We start from the raw sequence: 15,823 nt of genomic DNA, 5'->3' as shown, positions 1-15,823 counted from the left end.
ACCCTAAACCCTAAACCCTAAACCCTAAACCCTAAACCCTAAACCCTAAACCCTAAACCCTAAACCCTAAACCCTAAACCCTAAACCCTAAACCCTAAACCCTAAACCCTAAACCCTAAACCCTAAACCCTAAACCCTAAACCCTAAACCCTAAACCCTAAACCCTAAACCCTAAACCCTAAACCCTAAACCCTAAACCCTAAACCCTAAACCCTAAACCCTAAACCCTAAACCCTAAACCCTAAACCCTAAACCCTAAACCCTAAACCCTAAACCCTAAACCCTAAACCCTAAACCCTAAACCCTAAACCCTAAACCCTAAACCCTAAACCCTAAACCCTAAACCCTAAACCCTAAACCCTAAACCCTAAACCCTAAACCCTAAACCCTAAACCCTAAACCCTAAACCCTAAACCCTAAACCCTAAACCCTAAACCCTAAACCCTAAACCCTAAACCCTAAACCCTAAACCCTAAACCCTAAACCCTAAACCCTAAACCCTAAACCCTAAACCCTAAACCCTAAACCCTAAACCCTAAACCCTAAACCCTAAACCCTAAACCCTAAACCCTAAACCCTAAACCCTAAACCCTAAACCCTAAACCCTAAACCCTAAACCCTAAACCCTAAACCCTAAACCCTAAACCCTAAACCCTAAACCCTAAACCCTAAACCCTAAACCCTAAACCCTAAACCCTAAACCCTAAACCCTAAACCCTAAACCCTAAACCCTAAACCCTAAACCCTAAACCCTAAACCCTAAACCCTAAACCCTAAACCCTAAACCCTAAACCCTAAACCCTAAACCCTAAACCCTAAACCCTAAACCCTAAACCCTAAACCCTAAACCCTAAACCCTAAACCCTAAACCCTAAACCCTAAACCCTAAACCCTAAACCCTAAACCCTAAACCCTAAACCCTAAACCCTAAACCCTAAACCCTAAACCCTAAACCCTAAACCCTAAACCCTAAACCCTAAACCCTAAACCCTAAACCCTAAACCCTAAACCCTAAACCCTAAACCCTAAACCCTAAACCCTAAACCCTAAACCCTAAACCCTAAACCCTAAACCCTAAACCCTAAACCCTAAACCCTAAACCCTAAACCCTAAACCCTAAACCCTAAACCCTAAACCCTAAACCCTAAACCCTAAACCCTAAACCCTAAACCCTAAACCCTAAACCCTAAACCCTAAACCCTAAACCCTAAACCCTAAACCCTAAACCCTAAACCCTAAACCCTAAACCCTAAACCCTAAACCCTAAACCCTAAACCCTAAACCCTAAACCCTAAACCCTAAACCCTAAACCCTAAACCCTAAACCCTAAACCCTAAACCCTAAACCCTAAACCCTAAACCCTAAACCCTAAACCCTAAACCCTAAACCCTAAACCCTAAACCCTAAACCCTAAACCCTAAACCCTAAACCCTAAACCCTAAACCCTAAACCCTAAACCCTAAACCCTAAACCCTAAACCCTAAACCCTAAACCCTAAACCCTAAACCCTAAACCCTAAACCCTAAACCCTAAACCCTAAACCCTAAACCCTAAACCCTAAACCCTAAACCCTAAACCCTAAACCCTAAACCCTAAACCCTAAACCCTAAACCCTAAACCCTAAACCCTAAACCCTAAACCCTAAACCCTAAACCCTAAACCCTAAACCCTAAACCCTAAACCCTAAACCCTAAACCCTAAACCCTAAACCCTAAACCCTAAACCCTAAACCCTAAACCCTAAACCCTAAACCCTAAACCCTAAACCCTAAACCCTAAACCCTAAACCCTAAACCCTAAACCCTAAACCCTAAACCCTAAACCCTAAACCCTAAACCCTAAACCCTAAACCCTAAACCCTAAACCCTAAACCCTAAACCCTAAACCCTAAACCCTAAACCCTAAACCCTAAACCCTAAACCCTAAACCCTAAACCCTAAACCCTAAACCCTAAACCCTAAACCCTAAACCCTAAACCCTAAACCCTAAACCCTAAACCCTAAACCCTAAACCCTAAACCCTAAACCCTAAACCCTAAACCCTAAACCCTAAACCCTAAACCCTAAACCCTAAACCCTAAACCCTAAACCCTAAACCCTAAACCCTAAACCCTAAACCCTAAACCCTAAACCCTAAACCCTAAACCCTAAACCCTAAACCCTAAACCCTAAACCCTAAACCCTAAACCCTAAACCCTAAACCCTAAACCCTAAACCCTAAACCCTAAACCCTAAACCCTAAACCCTAAACCCTAAACCCTAAACCCTAAACCCTAAACCCTAAACCCTAAACCCTAAACCCTAAACCCTAAACCCTAAACCCTAAACCCTAAACCCTAAACCCTAAACCCTAAACCCTAAACCCTAAACCCTAAACCCTAAACCCTAAACCCTAAACCCTAAACCCTAAACCCTAAACCCTAAACCCTAAACCCTAAACCCTAAACCCTAAACCCTAAACCCTAAACCCTAAACCCTAAACCCTAAACCCTAAACCCTAAACCCTAAACCCTAAACCCTAAACCCTAAACCCTAAACCCTAAACCCTAAACCCTAAACCCTAAACCCTAAACCCTAAACCCTAAACCCTAAACCCTAAACCCTAAACCCTAAACCCTAAACCCTAAACCCTAAACCCTAAACCCTAAACCCTAAACCCTAAACCCTAAACCCTAAACCCTAAACCCTAAACCCTAAACCCTAAACCCTAAACCCTAAACCCTAAACCCTAAACCCTAAACCCTAAACCCTAAACCCTAAACCCTAAACCCTAAACCCTAAACCCTAAACCCTAAACCCTAAACCCTAAACCCTAAACCCTAAACCCTAAACCCTAAACCCTAAACCCTAAACCCTAAACCCTAAACCCTAAACCCTAAACCCTAAACCCTAAACCCTAAACCCTAAACCCTAAACCCTAAACCCTAAACCCTAAACCCTAAAACCCTAAACCCTAAAAAACCCTAAACCCTAAACCCTAAACCCTAAACCCTAAACCCGAAACCCTAAACCCTAAACCCCCAACCCCCAACCCTAAACCCCCAACCCTAAACCCCAAACCCTAAACCCTAAACCCCAAACCCTAAACCCCAAACCCTAAACCCTAAACCCCAAACCCCAAACCCCAAACCCCAAACCCTAAACCCCAAACCCTAAACCCTAAACCCCAAACCCTAAACCCTAAACCCTAAACCCTAAACCCTAAACCCTAAACCCTAAACCCCAAACCCTAAACATCCCTAAACCCTAAACCCTAAACCCTTGAAAAAACCCTAAACCCTAAACCCTAAACCCAATCAACAGTCCAGTCATCTCTATCTCACTTTCCCTCTCTACCTTTCTCTCTCTATCTCACTTTCTCTCCCTACCTTCTCTCTCTACCTTTCTCTCTCTATCTCACTTTTTTCTCTGCCTTTCTCTTTCTATCTCACTTTCTCTCACATATTTTATCTCTCTACCTCTCTCACTTTCTCTCTCTACCTCTCTCTCACTCTCTCTCTATCTTTCCCTCTCCCTATCTATCTCTCTCACTTTCTCTCTCTGCCTTTCCCTAAAACCCAAGCCTCAATCAACAGTCCAGTCATCTCTATCTCACTTTCTCTCTCACACATTTTATCTCTCTACCTTTCTCTCTCTATCTCACTTTCTCTCCCTACCTTCTCTCTACCTTTCTCTCTCTATCTCACTTTTTCTCTCTACCATTCTCTCTCCCACATTTTATCTCTCTCTTCTCTCTCTACCTTTCTCTCACTATTTCTCCCTCTACCTTTCTCTCTCTATCTCACTTTCTCTCTCTCTCTCTCTACCTATCTCTCTTTCTATCTTTCTCTCTCATTTTCTATCTCTACCTTTCTCTCTCTCTCTCACTTTCTTTCTCTCTCTATCTATTTTTCTCTCTCTCCCCTCACTTGCTCTCATACTTTCTCTCTCTACCTTTCTCTCTCAACCTCTCACTCTTACTTTCTCTCTCTCTCTCTCACTTTCTCTTTATCTCTCTCTCACACTTTCGCTCTCTCACTTCCTCTCTCTCTCCCTCACTTGCTCTTTCTCTCTCTACCTTTCTCTCTCTCTCTCTATCTCACTCTATCTTTCTCTCTCTCTCTCACTTGCTCTTTATCTCTCTCTCACACTTTCTCTCTTCCCACTTCCTCTCTCTATCTCACTTTCTAGCTCTATCTCTCTCACTCTCTCAATTTCTCTCTCTATCTTTCTCCCTCTACATTTCTCTCTCTATCTTTCTCTTCTCTATCTCACTTTCTTTCTCTACCTTTGTCTCTATCTTACTTTCTATCTCTAGCTCTCATTTTCTCTCTCTATCTTTCTCTCTCTCTATCTCACTTTCTCTCTCTACCTTTCTTGATCTATCTTTCTCTCTCTACCTTTCTCTCTCACTCTCATTTCTCTCTACCTTTCTTGATCTATCTTTCTCTCTCTACCTTTCTCTCTCACTCTCATTTCTCTCTACCTTTCTCTCTATCTCACTTTCTCTCTATCTTTCTTTCTCTCATTTTCTCTCTCTATCTCACTTTCTCTATCTACATTTCTCTCTACCTTCTCTCTCTATCTATCTCTCTACCTTTCTCTCTCTACCTTTCTCTCTCTATCTCCCTATCTCTCTCTACCTTTCTCTCTCTATCTCACTTTCTCTCTCACACATTTTATCTCTCTACCTTTCAGCTTCTTGCCATTCGGCTCAATCAGGTTGGCCATCTCGTCGACAGTCTGCTTCGTTCCTCTGGAGTCAAATAACTTTCGATTATCCTCCTCTATTCGTAGCCTCAGGATCAGGTCTTTAAGCTCATCTCCTTTTACTTGTGCTTGAGGTAATTCTTGAAATCCTTCCATGACGGAGGGAGTTTCTCGATTACCGCGGCTACTGCGAACAACTCGTTCAGCTTCATGCCTTCGGCGTCTTGATCATGCAATATTAATTGCATATCTTGGACTTGAGATGTCACGCTCTTGGAATCCACCATCTTAAAATCCAGAAAACCGACCAATGATGAATTTCCTCAATCCAGCATTTTCGGTCTTGTATTTATTTTCAAGTGATTCCCACAGAGATTTTGTCGTCTCCATCAAACAATACACGTTATACAACGTGTTGTCCAATGCGTTGAGGACATAGTTGCGGCACAGAAAATCTCCGTGTGATCATGCATCGCAAGCAGCCTTGCTACCTTTCATAGCGGTTGGCGAGTCTTCACACAAAAATCGTACAAGGTTTAGCGTCGTCAAGTAGAACAGCATCTTCTGCTACCATCTTTTGAAGTCATCTCCATTGAATTTTTTCGGCTTCTCTCCGTGCGGAATTGATGTCGGCGGAATGGCGGTCGGAATGTCGTTGGTTGTCGCCATATCAGTTTACACAATATCGTTTATGACTGTTGGTTCCGGTAGCTCCAGCAGTATACAAACTGATACGGATCGTCGAGGCTAGTGTTCAACACTATCTCCGTAAACGATATTGCTCCGCTACGGTGCTTACGGATAGCAGCAACTCGTTCCCAAGATATAACGACGAACGTCTCAGAATAGTAGCACTTCAAATTCCGAGACCAGCGAACCTTCTCGTATGCTTTTTGGACTCCGAATGTACTAGATGAGATGAATGCACAAGGAATAGTAGAATCGATGAATTCGATAAAATTTTCAGCATCTGGAGGGATCTATTTATACCAAATGAAGAGGTTGATTACCCTTTGGGTGAGAGGATGTGTCCTTTGGGCTGGATCGATCTGGATCGTCCAATCTGAAGGGTTGTAACCCTTCACATAGCCCACTTAATCTTATCCATTAGATCTAAAGGGGTGTGACCCTCAAATCTCTCCTTTGGTCATCAGCCGTCAGATCTAGATCAAATGATCCATTCAAACCGATACAAGTAACAGGCCATTACAATAATATAAATCACAACGAATTCAAATTCTCTTTCTATTTTTGAAAATCAAAAAAATATTTTTATAAAAAAAGTATTATCTTTAATAATGGAATTTAATAATAAAATAAAATATGTTAAATTTATTTTCACATCATTATTATTTTCAAAATGCACCGTTAAATCTTATTTTAATAATTCCCATTACGAGTGTTTGTAAGTTTTCTAAATAAATACTTGTAATTTAAATTTATTTTTATGATATTTGATATAATCTATTTTATTTTTATAAACATAATTTTATATTAAAATTAGCATATATTAGTGTTAAATATATATATATATATATCAAAAATTATTAAATCATCTTTCTATTTCATAATAAATTTTTGCATAAAACAATACATCAAACAATTTTGCTAGAGGAGTAGTGATGCCCCCAAATTAAACTTCAATCGTTGAGACATTATAAAATTCATTTGAAAAATCAAACCTCATCTACAGTAAAAATAAATAAATTTGCATTTCACTTTCTCTACCTCCACAACCATCGAGAAAGCCTCCAGCATGGCCTCCTCCACGAGACCACGACCGCCTCAACAACCTCCTCCATCGGATAATTTTTGCTTAATATTTTTACTATGTTATTTTATCCTCACCATACTTAATATTTAGTGGTTGGATTCCGGCCGACAGTGGCACCAGGCACTGTTGCCTTGTTTCGGCCAGAATTCCGACCGGATTTCGGTCCAATCCGGCCACCGTCGGACCGTCTGCGAGTTGCGGTTCCAACGGGTCCGGTCCGGCGGCCGACGGTGGTCGGACGGTGATGAACGGGCAGCGGAAAGCGGCGAAGGTCTGAGGAGAAATACTGTGCAATCGGACGGCTCACTTTTATCGCGATCGCGGGCGGACGGCCGAGATCTAGGCGCTCACGGGGCGCGCACTGGGTGTCGCTCAGAATAGCGGAACTGATATACAGAAATGCTATTATGAGCGACGGCTTCCTACGCGCCCGTGCGCGCCGACCGCCGACCTCCACCCGCTTCTGCCGTCCGTTCATCGTCGTCCGACCACCGACGACTGCCGGACCGGACCCGTTGGAACCGCAACTCGCCGGCGCACATTCCGGCATCGAATTTCGGTCGGATTGGGCCGGAATTCTGGCCGAAACAAGGCAATAGTGCCTGGCGCCACTGTCGGCCGGAATCCGGTCGGATTCCGGCCGACAGTGGCGCCAGGCACTGTTGCCTTGTTTCGGCCGGAATTCCGGCCGGAATCCGGCCACCGCCGGACCGCCTGTGAGTTGCGGTTCCAACGGATCCGGTCTAGCGGCCGACGGTGGTCGAACGGCGATGAACGAGCGGCGGGAAGCGGCGAAGGTCCTAGGAGAAACACTGTGCAATCGGACGGCTCACTTTTATCGCGATCGCGGGCGGACGGCCGAGATCTAGGCGCTCACGGGGCGCGCACTGGGTGTCGCTCAGAATAGCGGAACTGTGTATATATATATATATATATATATATATATATATATATATATATTCAGTATTAATAATTTATATATCATTAATCTTGTCATCTAAAATATTTTAGACATTCATTCAATCAATTTGAACGTGAAAGTAAAACCTTTTCTTTGGGTTTATCTAAATTATAAGTTAGCACAAGGATAGAAAAGGTAGATCAAAACGGGAAAGCTAGCTCAGAGTGAGGAAGTTAGCATCGGGGCAGTGAAGGTAAATCAAAATAGGAAAGTTAGCTCATGTAACACTGGATGGCAGCAACTGCCTGATACTTAATCGGACTTCTTTCGATTACACTCCTCTGTTTGATTTGAAGGGGAACATGTGATAGTAGCCGGGGCATTTCCCAAGTGATCGGTCAAGAAATCAGAAGTCTCCGACCACCTCGATTGGTCAAGCTCAAAGTCTCCAACCACCTCGACTGACCAGGCTCAATTCTCGAATTAACATCCTCGAGCACTTGTGATGGACATTCCCAAGCACTCATGATGGGCATCCCCCAAACACTCTTGATCAGCATTCCCGAGCACTCCTAATTGATATTCTCAAGTTCCAATTTAGTCGGTAGGTTAACATTCTCAAGCACTCTCGAGGGACTTTCTCGAGGACATATGATTGACGTTTTCAAGCATTCGTAATGAATATTTTCGAGTACCAAATATGATCTTCAAATAAAAATTCTCGAATATTGGAGGCTAATATTCTTGAACATGGAGATGGGCGAACTTGAAGACTAAGTGCTCGGGTAAGGTTGTGTTAGGGTTCTAACTCCTTGTGAGAGAGATTGCATCTGTCAAATCTGGTCTCCTGAGCGCCTTCAATTTTATGTGGAGATGTTCTTTCGCTAGTTATTTAAACTCCACATAGGTGAGATAGAGGTATGATTTTCTTCTCATGCACGGATGCATATCTTCTCCACTAAGCTCTTGTCTATCGCTTCTTCTTCTTCTGGCTTCTTGACCTTCTCTGTAGTATCTTAACTTGCGTCAAAATGGCCTCGCCGATAAAACTGACTAACCCTAATGCTCTTTACGCCTCGGGTCTTAGGGTTTCTGAGAGGCGATCGTAACTTCAAAAAAGGAAGAGCCTAAGTAAATGAAAATGACACCATTAGAAATGATAAAATAAATAGATAAAAATATACAGAATACAACTATCTTGAAAATTAATATTCAAAATTAACCATTAGCACTTAAAATGAATCATTCACATGTCATTTTACTAATTAATAAATAATAAAATAAACCACCTTATTTATTCTATCGATCTATTCTCATTTCAACCCGTTTCCATGCTATTCGCTCCCGTCAATCATATCTGTATCTCTTTGGTTTGACTGTCTCCAAAATGAAATTTACTATAAGCCGCTGCTTCCTGTCCATCTAATAAACAACACTTTTAATCCACATCACAAAGCCAGCGCCGACACATGTTTTCTTTTAGCTAGGAAATGACATACACACGTTGAATTAATGTCATCCTTTTAGCTAGGAAATGACATGCACACGTTGAATTAATGTCATCCTTTACATTACGTTGTTGTGAACAGCCAAACTGAATGCCCAAGGTGTGCCAACTAAAGGACGGGGAATTCTAAGAGCTTTGGCACAGGGGATAGTTTATCTGTAAGGGAAATCTGCAAACGCATGAAACAGATTCCAAGAGTTAGCAAAGCAATGTAGCGCTGGAGCTGTCATAGCAGCCAGTGTCAACTCGCGGCTTCAACTTGTCCCTAAAAATGGACTATAGTTCATCTGCGAACCGACACGAGTCCGACAGATGATTCTCGCACATGACAGCTATGGTTGAAGCTCTTGTTGTGGAGTGGATGGTGAATCTGGTGCTAAACTGACGGGCAAGCTGTCCCTGTGTCGGCCCGACTGCAGTATGAATGCCACTCCAGTTGCTGCTAAGCCAGCTGCTTCCTGAGCATTCGGATTGATTGAGATTGCGTGTCAATAAAAATATAAACCAGAACAAAAGGATCGAAAATACAAGTGAGATGCATAAGCCTCGATTTTCTAGTATGGCCGAGGGAAATACGATTACATATATTCCAAGCTAATATGGGTAAAATCTCTTGCCTGCCCTACATCATATGGAAGGTTGCCATGTGTATGGCCCTCTGCTGGGACCATGTAAACACACTGATCCACAGCGGAAAAGTCGGAGCCAACCAGAGTCTCACACCTAGCATAAAAAAACATTGGGCATTGCTCACTATATATATATATTTTTGATAATTCAAGTATCTAGGCCTTCGATCCAATTAATCCTGACGTTGCTCACTATAATGACCTATAGATAGGCGGTAATATAGTAAAAAAATGATCTTCAGTACTTTCAAACACTAGCAGAGCCACTGAGCCTTTTTTCAGCTTTTACAGTGCCAAGCAACAAGCTAGCTTCCAGAAGCGTGAGAAATAAAAGTAGCCGTGTTCCCCAAAGCTCTCCTCATCTGAATTCTAAGCCCAACACCTCAATCAAGCCATGTCCACCTCGGGCAAGCTCACCTTTGCTCAAATATCAACTCCCACCTCAATTGAGCCAAATTAGTCCACCAAGATGCCACGTCCATGGCTGAATTACATTCCACCTTGGCCGAACTCAACAGTCTCACAAGATATCTCAATAGACCTGTTGTCACCTCAGGCAAACCACCTAAGCACTCACTCGGCCTCAACTGAACTCAATTTGTAATATGTGTTCATATTGTGATATAGACCTAATTAAAAATTTTGATCAATTACTTTTAATAAGTTGTGAACCTGACATAAACACAAGCTTTCACTATATGGATGAATTCTCAATCTAGGTCACTTCATCTAACCTATTTGGAGTCATTTTGTTTGATCAACACATCATCTAGAAACTAGGTAGGAAATGACATGCAGGACCCTGATTGATATCGTTGTTAACTTCTAGCAAAATGGTTGCAAAGGTGAATCTCAATGATATCATCTAGAAACTAGGTAACTTCTAATCAAGTTCACGTCAAATACATAAAATCATGCAAGCGCTAAATCTACAACAGCCTTTTACCTGCCTTTCCCTTTGGCGTTGCATGATGGTTATGACCCAAGCCATAAAGTAGCATGGCAACAGAAATCCGACGACACGTAGCAAAAAAAGCTGAAACATTCAATTATGATGTGTTTGATACAAGAACAAGCTAGACCTGAAAATATTAAAGATGTTTTAAATTTTTACTCACTGAAAAGAATGCAGAAGCATCTTCAACATCATTGTCACTCTCATTACCATCAGCATTGTTGATGATCAATGCATGCCTCAACAACAAAAGAGCCATTAACTACAGAAGTTTGTTCAGGAAAAATGCTTAGTATACATGTATACCATTTATCATTTTAAAACTTTAAGCAATGCCATCTGATTGTTAAATGTTGATATCAAGTTATACACTAAAGGAAACTAGCACATAAATACCCACCTGCGATATATGCAAAAGAAAGGGACTCACTATTAAAGTAACAGATCGGCAAAATACAGAACCACTGTCGTTTGAAGCATATCCATCATAGTCAGCTTCAACAAGGTGGCGATGCGCTGTCATTGCCAATAAGCGACGATCGTGCAAATCCAAAGTAGAACCTGTAACCAACCAACTGCCACTGCAAATGAAAGAAATCTTAAAGTCGGAATTAGCATTAGGGTCTGACAAAGTAGAATTTGTAAATGAACATACTGGATATCAATTGTGGTCTCATCAAGATGGATTTGTGGAGTGGTATACCCAGGCTTATATTGCTGTAATCACAATTGAGACTAAAAAAATTATCATACTTATTTGATATACAACATTATTGTTTTTATGGTGAAATATATGGGAGCACATTGTTCAAGTCAAATAGGATTAGAAGTTAGCACAAGAACTTTAAGATGGATCAGCACATCCAAGATGAATAATGGGGCTATATGCTGCTAAATAAACAATGCCATAAAGCTTCAAGTGTCAACTGAATAGTTGACATCAACAATTAATAAAAAAATGTTATAACTAAAGTAGGAAACTACAAAGCGGTATGTTAAGGTAAGTCTTCCTACTACACTAGAATATGGATGATTCATATATCAAAATACCAATAGATCATCCAAACAATTAAAAGAGAACAAGTTTGTGCAGCTATCATGCTAACTCCTTCCTATCTTTCTGCTTCAGACAAAGCATTTGAACCAGATAAATGCCTAAAAATTATACTTCTTCCTCAGAAGAACTAGCTAGCTGCTTGTATTGCATGAAGAAATGCTATATAAACATACTCTGCATAATAATCCAATGACTTCTGAATGGGTTTCCTCTTTTTGTCCTCTACACTTCATGGCAATGCACAGCTTATGTTGCTTGTAAAATAGAATTCCAAACTTCCTACTTTTTCGTTAGACATTGATATTTGTTCATGGAAGCATGTATATTATGAAGCTTGGAGACTTAGATTACAGAATCAAATACTCTTTTTAAAACAATAGCTATCTTTGTTTACAAAGAAATGAAAACTGTATATTCATTTAAAACAAGGCACATGAATGGCACAAATTTGAGGAGAATGTCCATAAAATATAAAATACAAACAAGACTGTAAATTCACCACATGGCAGATCTCGCAGGTTGTATCACCCTTCTCATTGCACCAATGTTGAATACATGCCCTATGAGCATACTGCAGCACATCAAAAAAACTGTAACTGACTAGGTCAATTGAACAGCAGAAAAGTAAAGAGATACTGTAACTGCAGAAAGAATTCACCGTGCTATATTATCTATATCAATTATGTTGGTTTAAGTTAAGACTGATGAGACAGCTAATCAAATCATTACTGTTGGAAGTTTGTTTGCACCAATGGCTTTAAAAAACTGACAACAAGAAAAGGTTTGCTAAACTCGTGAGATGGAGAAGTTTCAGTAAGCAAATGTTTAAAAAAATGGAGCTGGTTTAACAAAATATCAATAAAATAAGCATTCTTTTTTCACTTTGAAGTTCTAAAAACTTAACCTCCTGAGGTGAAAAACCAATGTGCAGAAGTGACAAAATATATACAGACTCTATTTGTAACGACCCGGCCCCTCGGCCCTTGGGCGGCCCAAACCAGCGGCCCACGGCGGCCGAACTCGTAATCGACGACTCTAGGATACTAGTACTAGAGTTTATGGAATCCTGGTAGCCAAGTGAGAAGTTCTCACTTGGCTACCAGGATTCATAAACTCTAGTACTTATCCTGGAGGTCTAGAGTTCGAATCCTGGGGGAGGCAAAAATCCACTGGCCAGGGGTGGAAGTCCTAGTGAGTAACGACACGGCCGAGAGTCGTCGATTGACGACATAGGGGTCGCCAAGGGGGCCGCTAGTTGGGCCGCCCAAGGGACCGCCAATTGGGCCGCTAGTTGGGCCGCCCAAGGGGCCGAGGGGCCGGGTCGTTACAATAAAAAGGCGGAAAGTCCTAGTGAGTAACGACACGGCCGAGGGTCGTCGATTGACGACATAGGGGTCGCCAAGGGGGCCGCTAGTTGGGCCGCCCAAGGGACCGCCAATTGGGCCGCTAGTTGGGCCGCCCAAGGGGCCGAGGGGCCGGGTCGTTACAATAAAAAGGCGCCTTTTTATTGTAACGACCCGGCCCCTCGGCCCCTTGGGCGGCCCAACTGGCGGCCCCTTGGCGGCCCCTCGGCGGTCTTGGGCGGCCCAACTGGCGACCCCTTATGTCGTCAACCGACGACCCTTGGCCGTGCCGTTACTCACTAGGTCTTTCCACCCCTGGCCAGTGGATTTTTGCCTTCCCCAGGATTCGAACTCTAGACCTCCAGGTTAAGTACTAGAGTTTATGAATCCTGGTAGCCAAGTGAGAGCCGCTCACTTGGCTAACAGGATTCATAAACTCTAGTACTTAACCTGGAGGTCTAGAGTTCGAATCCTGGGGAAGGCAAAAATCTACTGGCCAGGGGTGGAAAGACCTAGTGAGTAACGGCACGGCCAAGGGTCGTCGGTTGACGACATAAGGGGTCGCCAGTTGTGCCGCCCAAGGGGCCGAGGGGCCGGGTCGTTACACTATTTCCAATGTTTTGCATCACTTCATAAATAGACTGGCAAAAGTCATTCTATATTAGTTATTATTTTTACCATCTCGCTTAGACTAATTGTACATTTTCCCTCAGACAATCTAAGACCACAATCAGCTAGTTCTTATTTATGTTTATACATCATCCACTCAAAGAAACTTTGCAATCCATACAATAATAAGGAAGTAGACATACCAGAAAAAGTATAAGCCTACAAGAATCGAACCACTTCTTAAGTAATGTATCAAGCCTAGACATCATCCCAGTTCTGCTAAAGAAAACAATCCATGTAGCAGAGTACAACAGCAACAAATTCAAGAACCCAACTATTTGAGCCAATGCATGGAGCTGTCACACCACTTAACTCATGGTAAGTATACAGAACTAGAAAAATCCAAATCTTTACATCACGTTGTTACAACTAGAGTGGAATTTTTCACCCAACAGAATTATCTCAACTATGTAAAAAATTGACCAATAGATTCATGAAATTCATATCATTTGTTTAATAGATCAGAAGGCAATGTATAACTTAAAATTTTACAATCTATCCATTAGCAAATATGCATGTTTATCAACTCTATCAGAATTTACTATCCATGCATTAGTAAATATGCATGTTCATCAACTCTATCGGAATCTGACCAACCAAGACGCAAGAGTTAGCATACACTGAAAATTCAACTGCACATCGTTGTTTTCCAAGATCAGCAGGCAACATATAATTCGAAAGGTAACGCACAAAGCTACCAGTTCACAATGAATCAATAGTCTAGTGCTAAACCAGGTCAAGGTAGTCTGTATGTTAATAGACCTCCAGACTACCAAAAAGGGGGAAAAGAAAGAGACCTTCAGACTGCCATTGCAAGCGCAAGGGACCTCCAAGTTCTCCATGTGGTCCTCCTCTTGGCATATACGGCAATCCACCACTTGGATCATGGGTATCTCTTCATCACCAATCAAGTTTTCCTCTTCATCGCTAGACTCAGCCACCAGGGAGGAAGAAAAGTCAGGGGCAGAATCCTCTGCCCCACTAATTGTGTTAACCTTTTGAGATTTCCTCAGCCGCTCGACGCGCAATACCACATGATCCCCCATCTTCTCGAATGACATTCTCCTGCGACCAAGTTCCCGACTCATTTTGAAACTCCAATAGGAATTAGATCGCCAAGTTAAAACAGAATCCCGGTTAAAAGATTCAAATTTCTCCAAGCAAACAACTTGAGGGATAATAATCTCAAGGCACAGGTTTTAGTTTGGCCAGAACAAACTGCACTAAATCGAATCGCTTGCCCACCGGAATCCAGAATATCCTTGAGGGAAAGGACCAGGAAAAACAAATTGAGGAGGAGAAGAGATAGAGATGGGGATGGGCGTACCTAGAAGGAGACGGGGGATGGATCGGCTCGGGGCTTATTCCGTCGTGTGTTTGGATCGAGGTGGAGCTAATTTTCGTAGATATATTTAGGAGATTGTTCTAATGTTGGCAGTCATCGTATCAGAAGTCTGTCCACGTCAGGAGTGTTACTATGCATTTTGACGCTGATAAGAACGGTCGAGGATGTGGCTCCGAAAGGTGTTTTGCGAATTAATAGTTAATGAATTTTTAATTTTTTATATTTTGATTTTCTATATAAAAAAGAAAAAGAAAATTTTAAAAATATTTTATTTTATTTTTATTTTTATTTTAAAATATTAATTTTTATATTAACTCATATATTTAGTATTTATTTACGCTATTGTTCCTCGTACAACATGTGCCATCATGGTGGTGTGTTCAATCATTCATATTTCATGATGTTGATGTCCATTCTCATTATAAATGTTTTTGAAGATAAAATTTTATTTTAGGATCTTTCACATTCAACTTTTATAATCAAATTTTATAATTTTTTATTCATCTTCCTCCTATGTTATAGATAATCCATATTATATTAATGAAGGGGAATTGTTGCATACTCGTGATCCTCGTGACTAATGTAATGACTTGGGAGATTGGAAGCTTCGCTACGACATCGCCGCCCTGTCTCCTCGACTATTGAAGCCATGGCACTCCGCCCTCTTCCCCTCGCCGGCGTCTAATGCAGCCATCCTCCGTTCTCTCCCTCTTCCTCCTCCACCTCGTTCTTGTCTGACCTTCGGAGTAAAATGTCGGCAAACATCGTCGACGTATATCTCAAGGAGAAAGCGGAAATTCGCCAACGCTTCGCCACTTTCTTTCCGTTCCCTTTCAGTAGTCGCCGCCTCCGATTCGAAAGTTGATTAATCCTCTGTCTGTCCTCTGTCGTCTTATTTTGATCATCCGTTCCAGCGGAATGTAGATCGAAGACACATCCTTCTCAATTTCACTGCT

General features: G+C 41.8%; 1 protein-coding gene across 2 annotated transcripts; it reads right to left on the bottom strand.

Annotated features, from left to right (window-relative positions):
• Positions 1-8,814: 8,814 nt before the first annotated feature.
• LOC141824290 (uncharacterized) lies at positions 8,815-14,888 on the bottom strand. Of its 2 annotated transcripts, none has more exons than XM_074711549.1 (8): positions 14,850-14,888; positions 14,320-14,587; positions 12,010-12,081; positions 11,109-11,170; positions 10,854-11,034; positions 10,617-10,715; positions 10,445-10,534; positions 8,815-9,327 (listed from the first exon to the last, which is right to left on the bottom strand). In XM_074711549.1, the coding sequence occupies exons 2-8, from the start codon at positions 14,581-14,583 to the stop codon at positions 9,202-9,204; spliced, it is 894 nt and encodes a 297-aa protein (XP_074567650.1). In that variant the 5' UTR covers positions 14,584-14,587; positions 14,850-14,888; the 3' UTR covers positions 8,815-9,201. The 2 variants fall into 2 exon arrangements, with proteins under 2 accessions (XP_074567650.1, XP_074567651.1); XM_074711550.1 differs by having other exon boundaries at positions 10,884-11,034.
• Positions 14,889-15,823: the final 935 nt, after the last annotated feature.

Source organism: Curcuma longa, chromosome 3, assembly GCF_044706935.1.
Source record: "Curcuma longa cultivar G26 ecotype Majalengka, Jawa Barat chromosome 3, ITB_CL_G26_1.1, whole genome shotgun sequence".
Lineage (NCBI taxonomy): Eukaryota > Viridiplantae > Streptophyta > Magnoliopsida > Zingiberales > Zingiberaceae > Curcuma > Curcuma longa.
The sequence above is the reverse complement of the archived record's forward strand: the minus strand, read 5'-3'. Positions and strand labels throughout refer to the sequence as shown.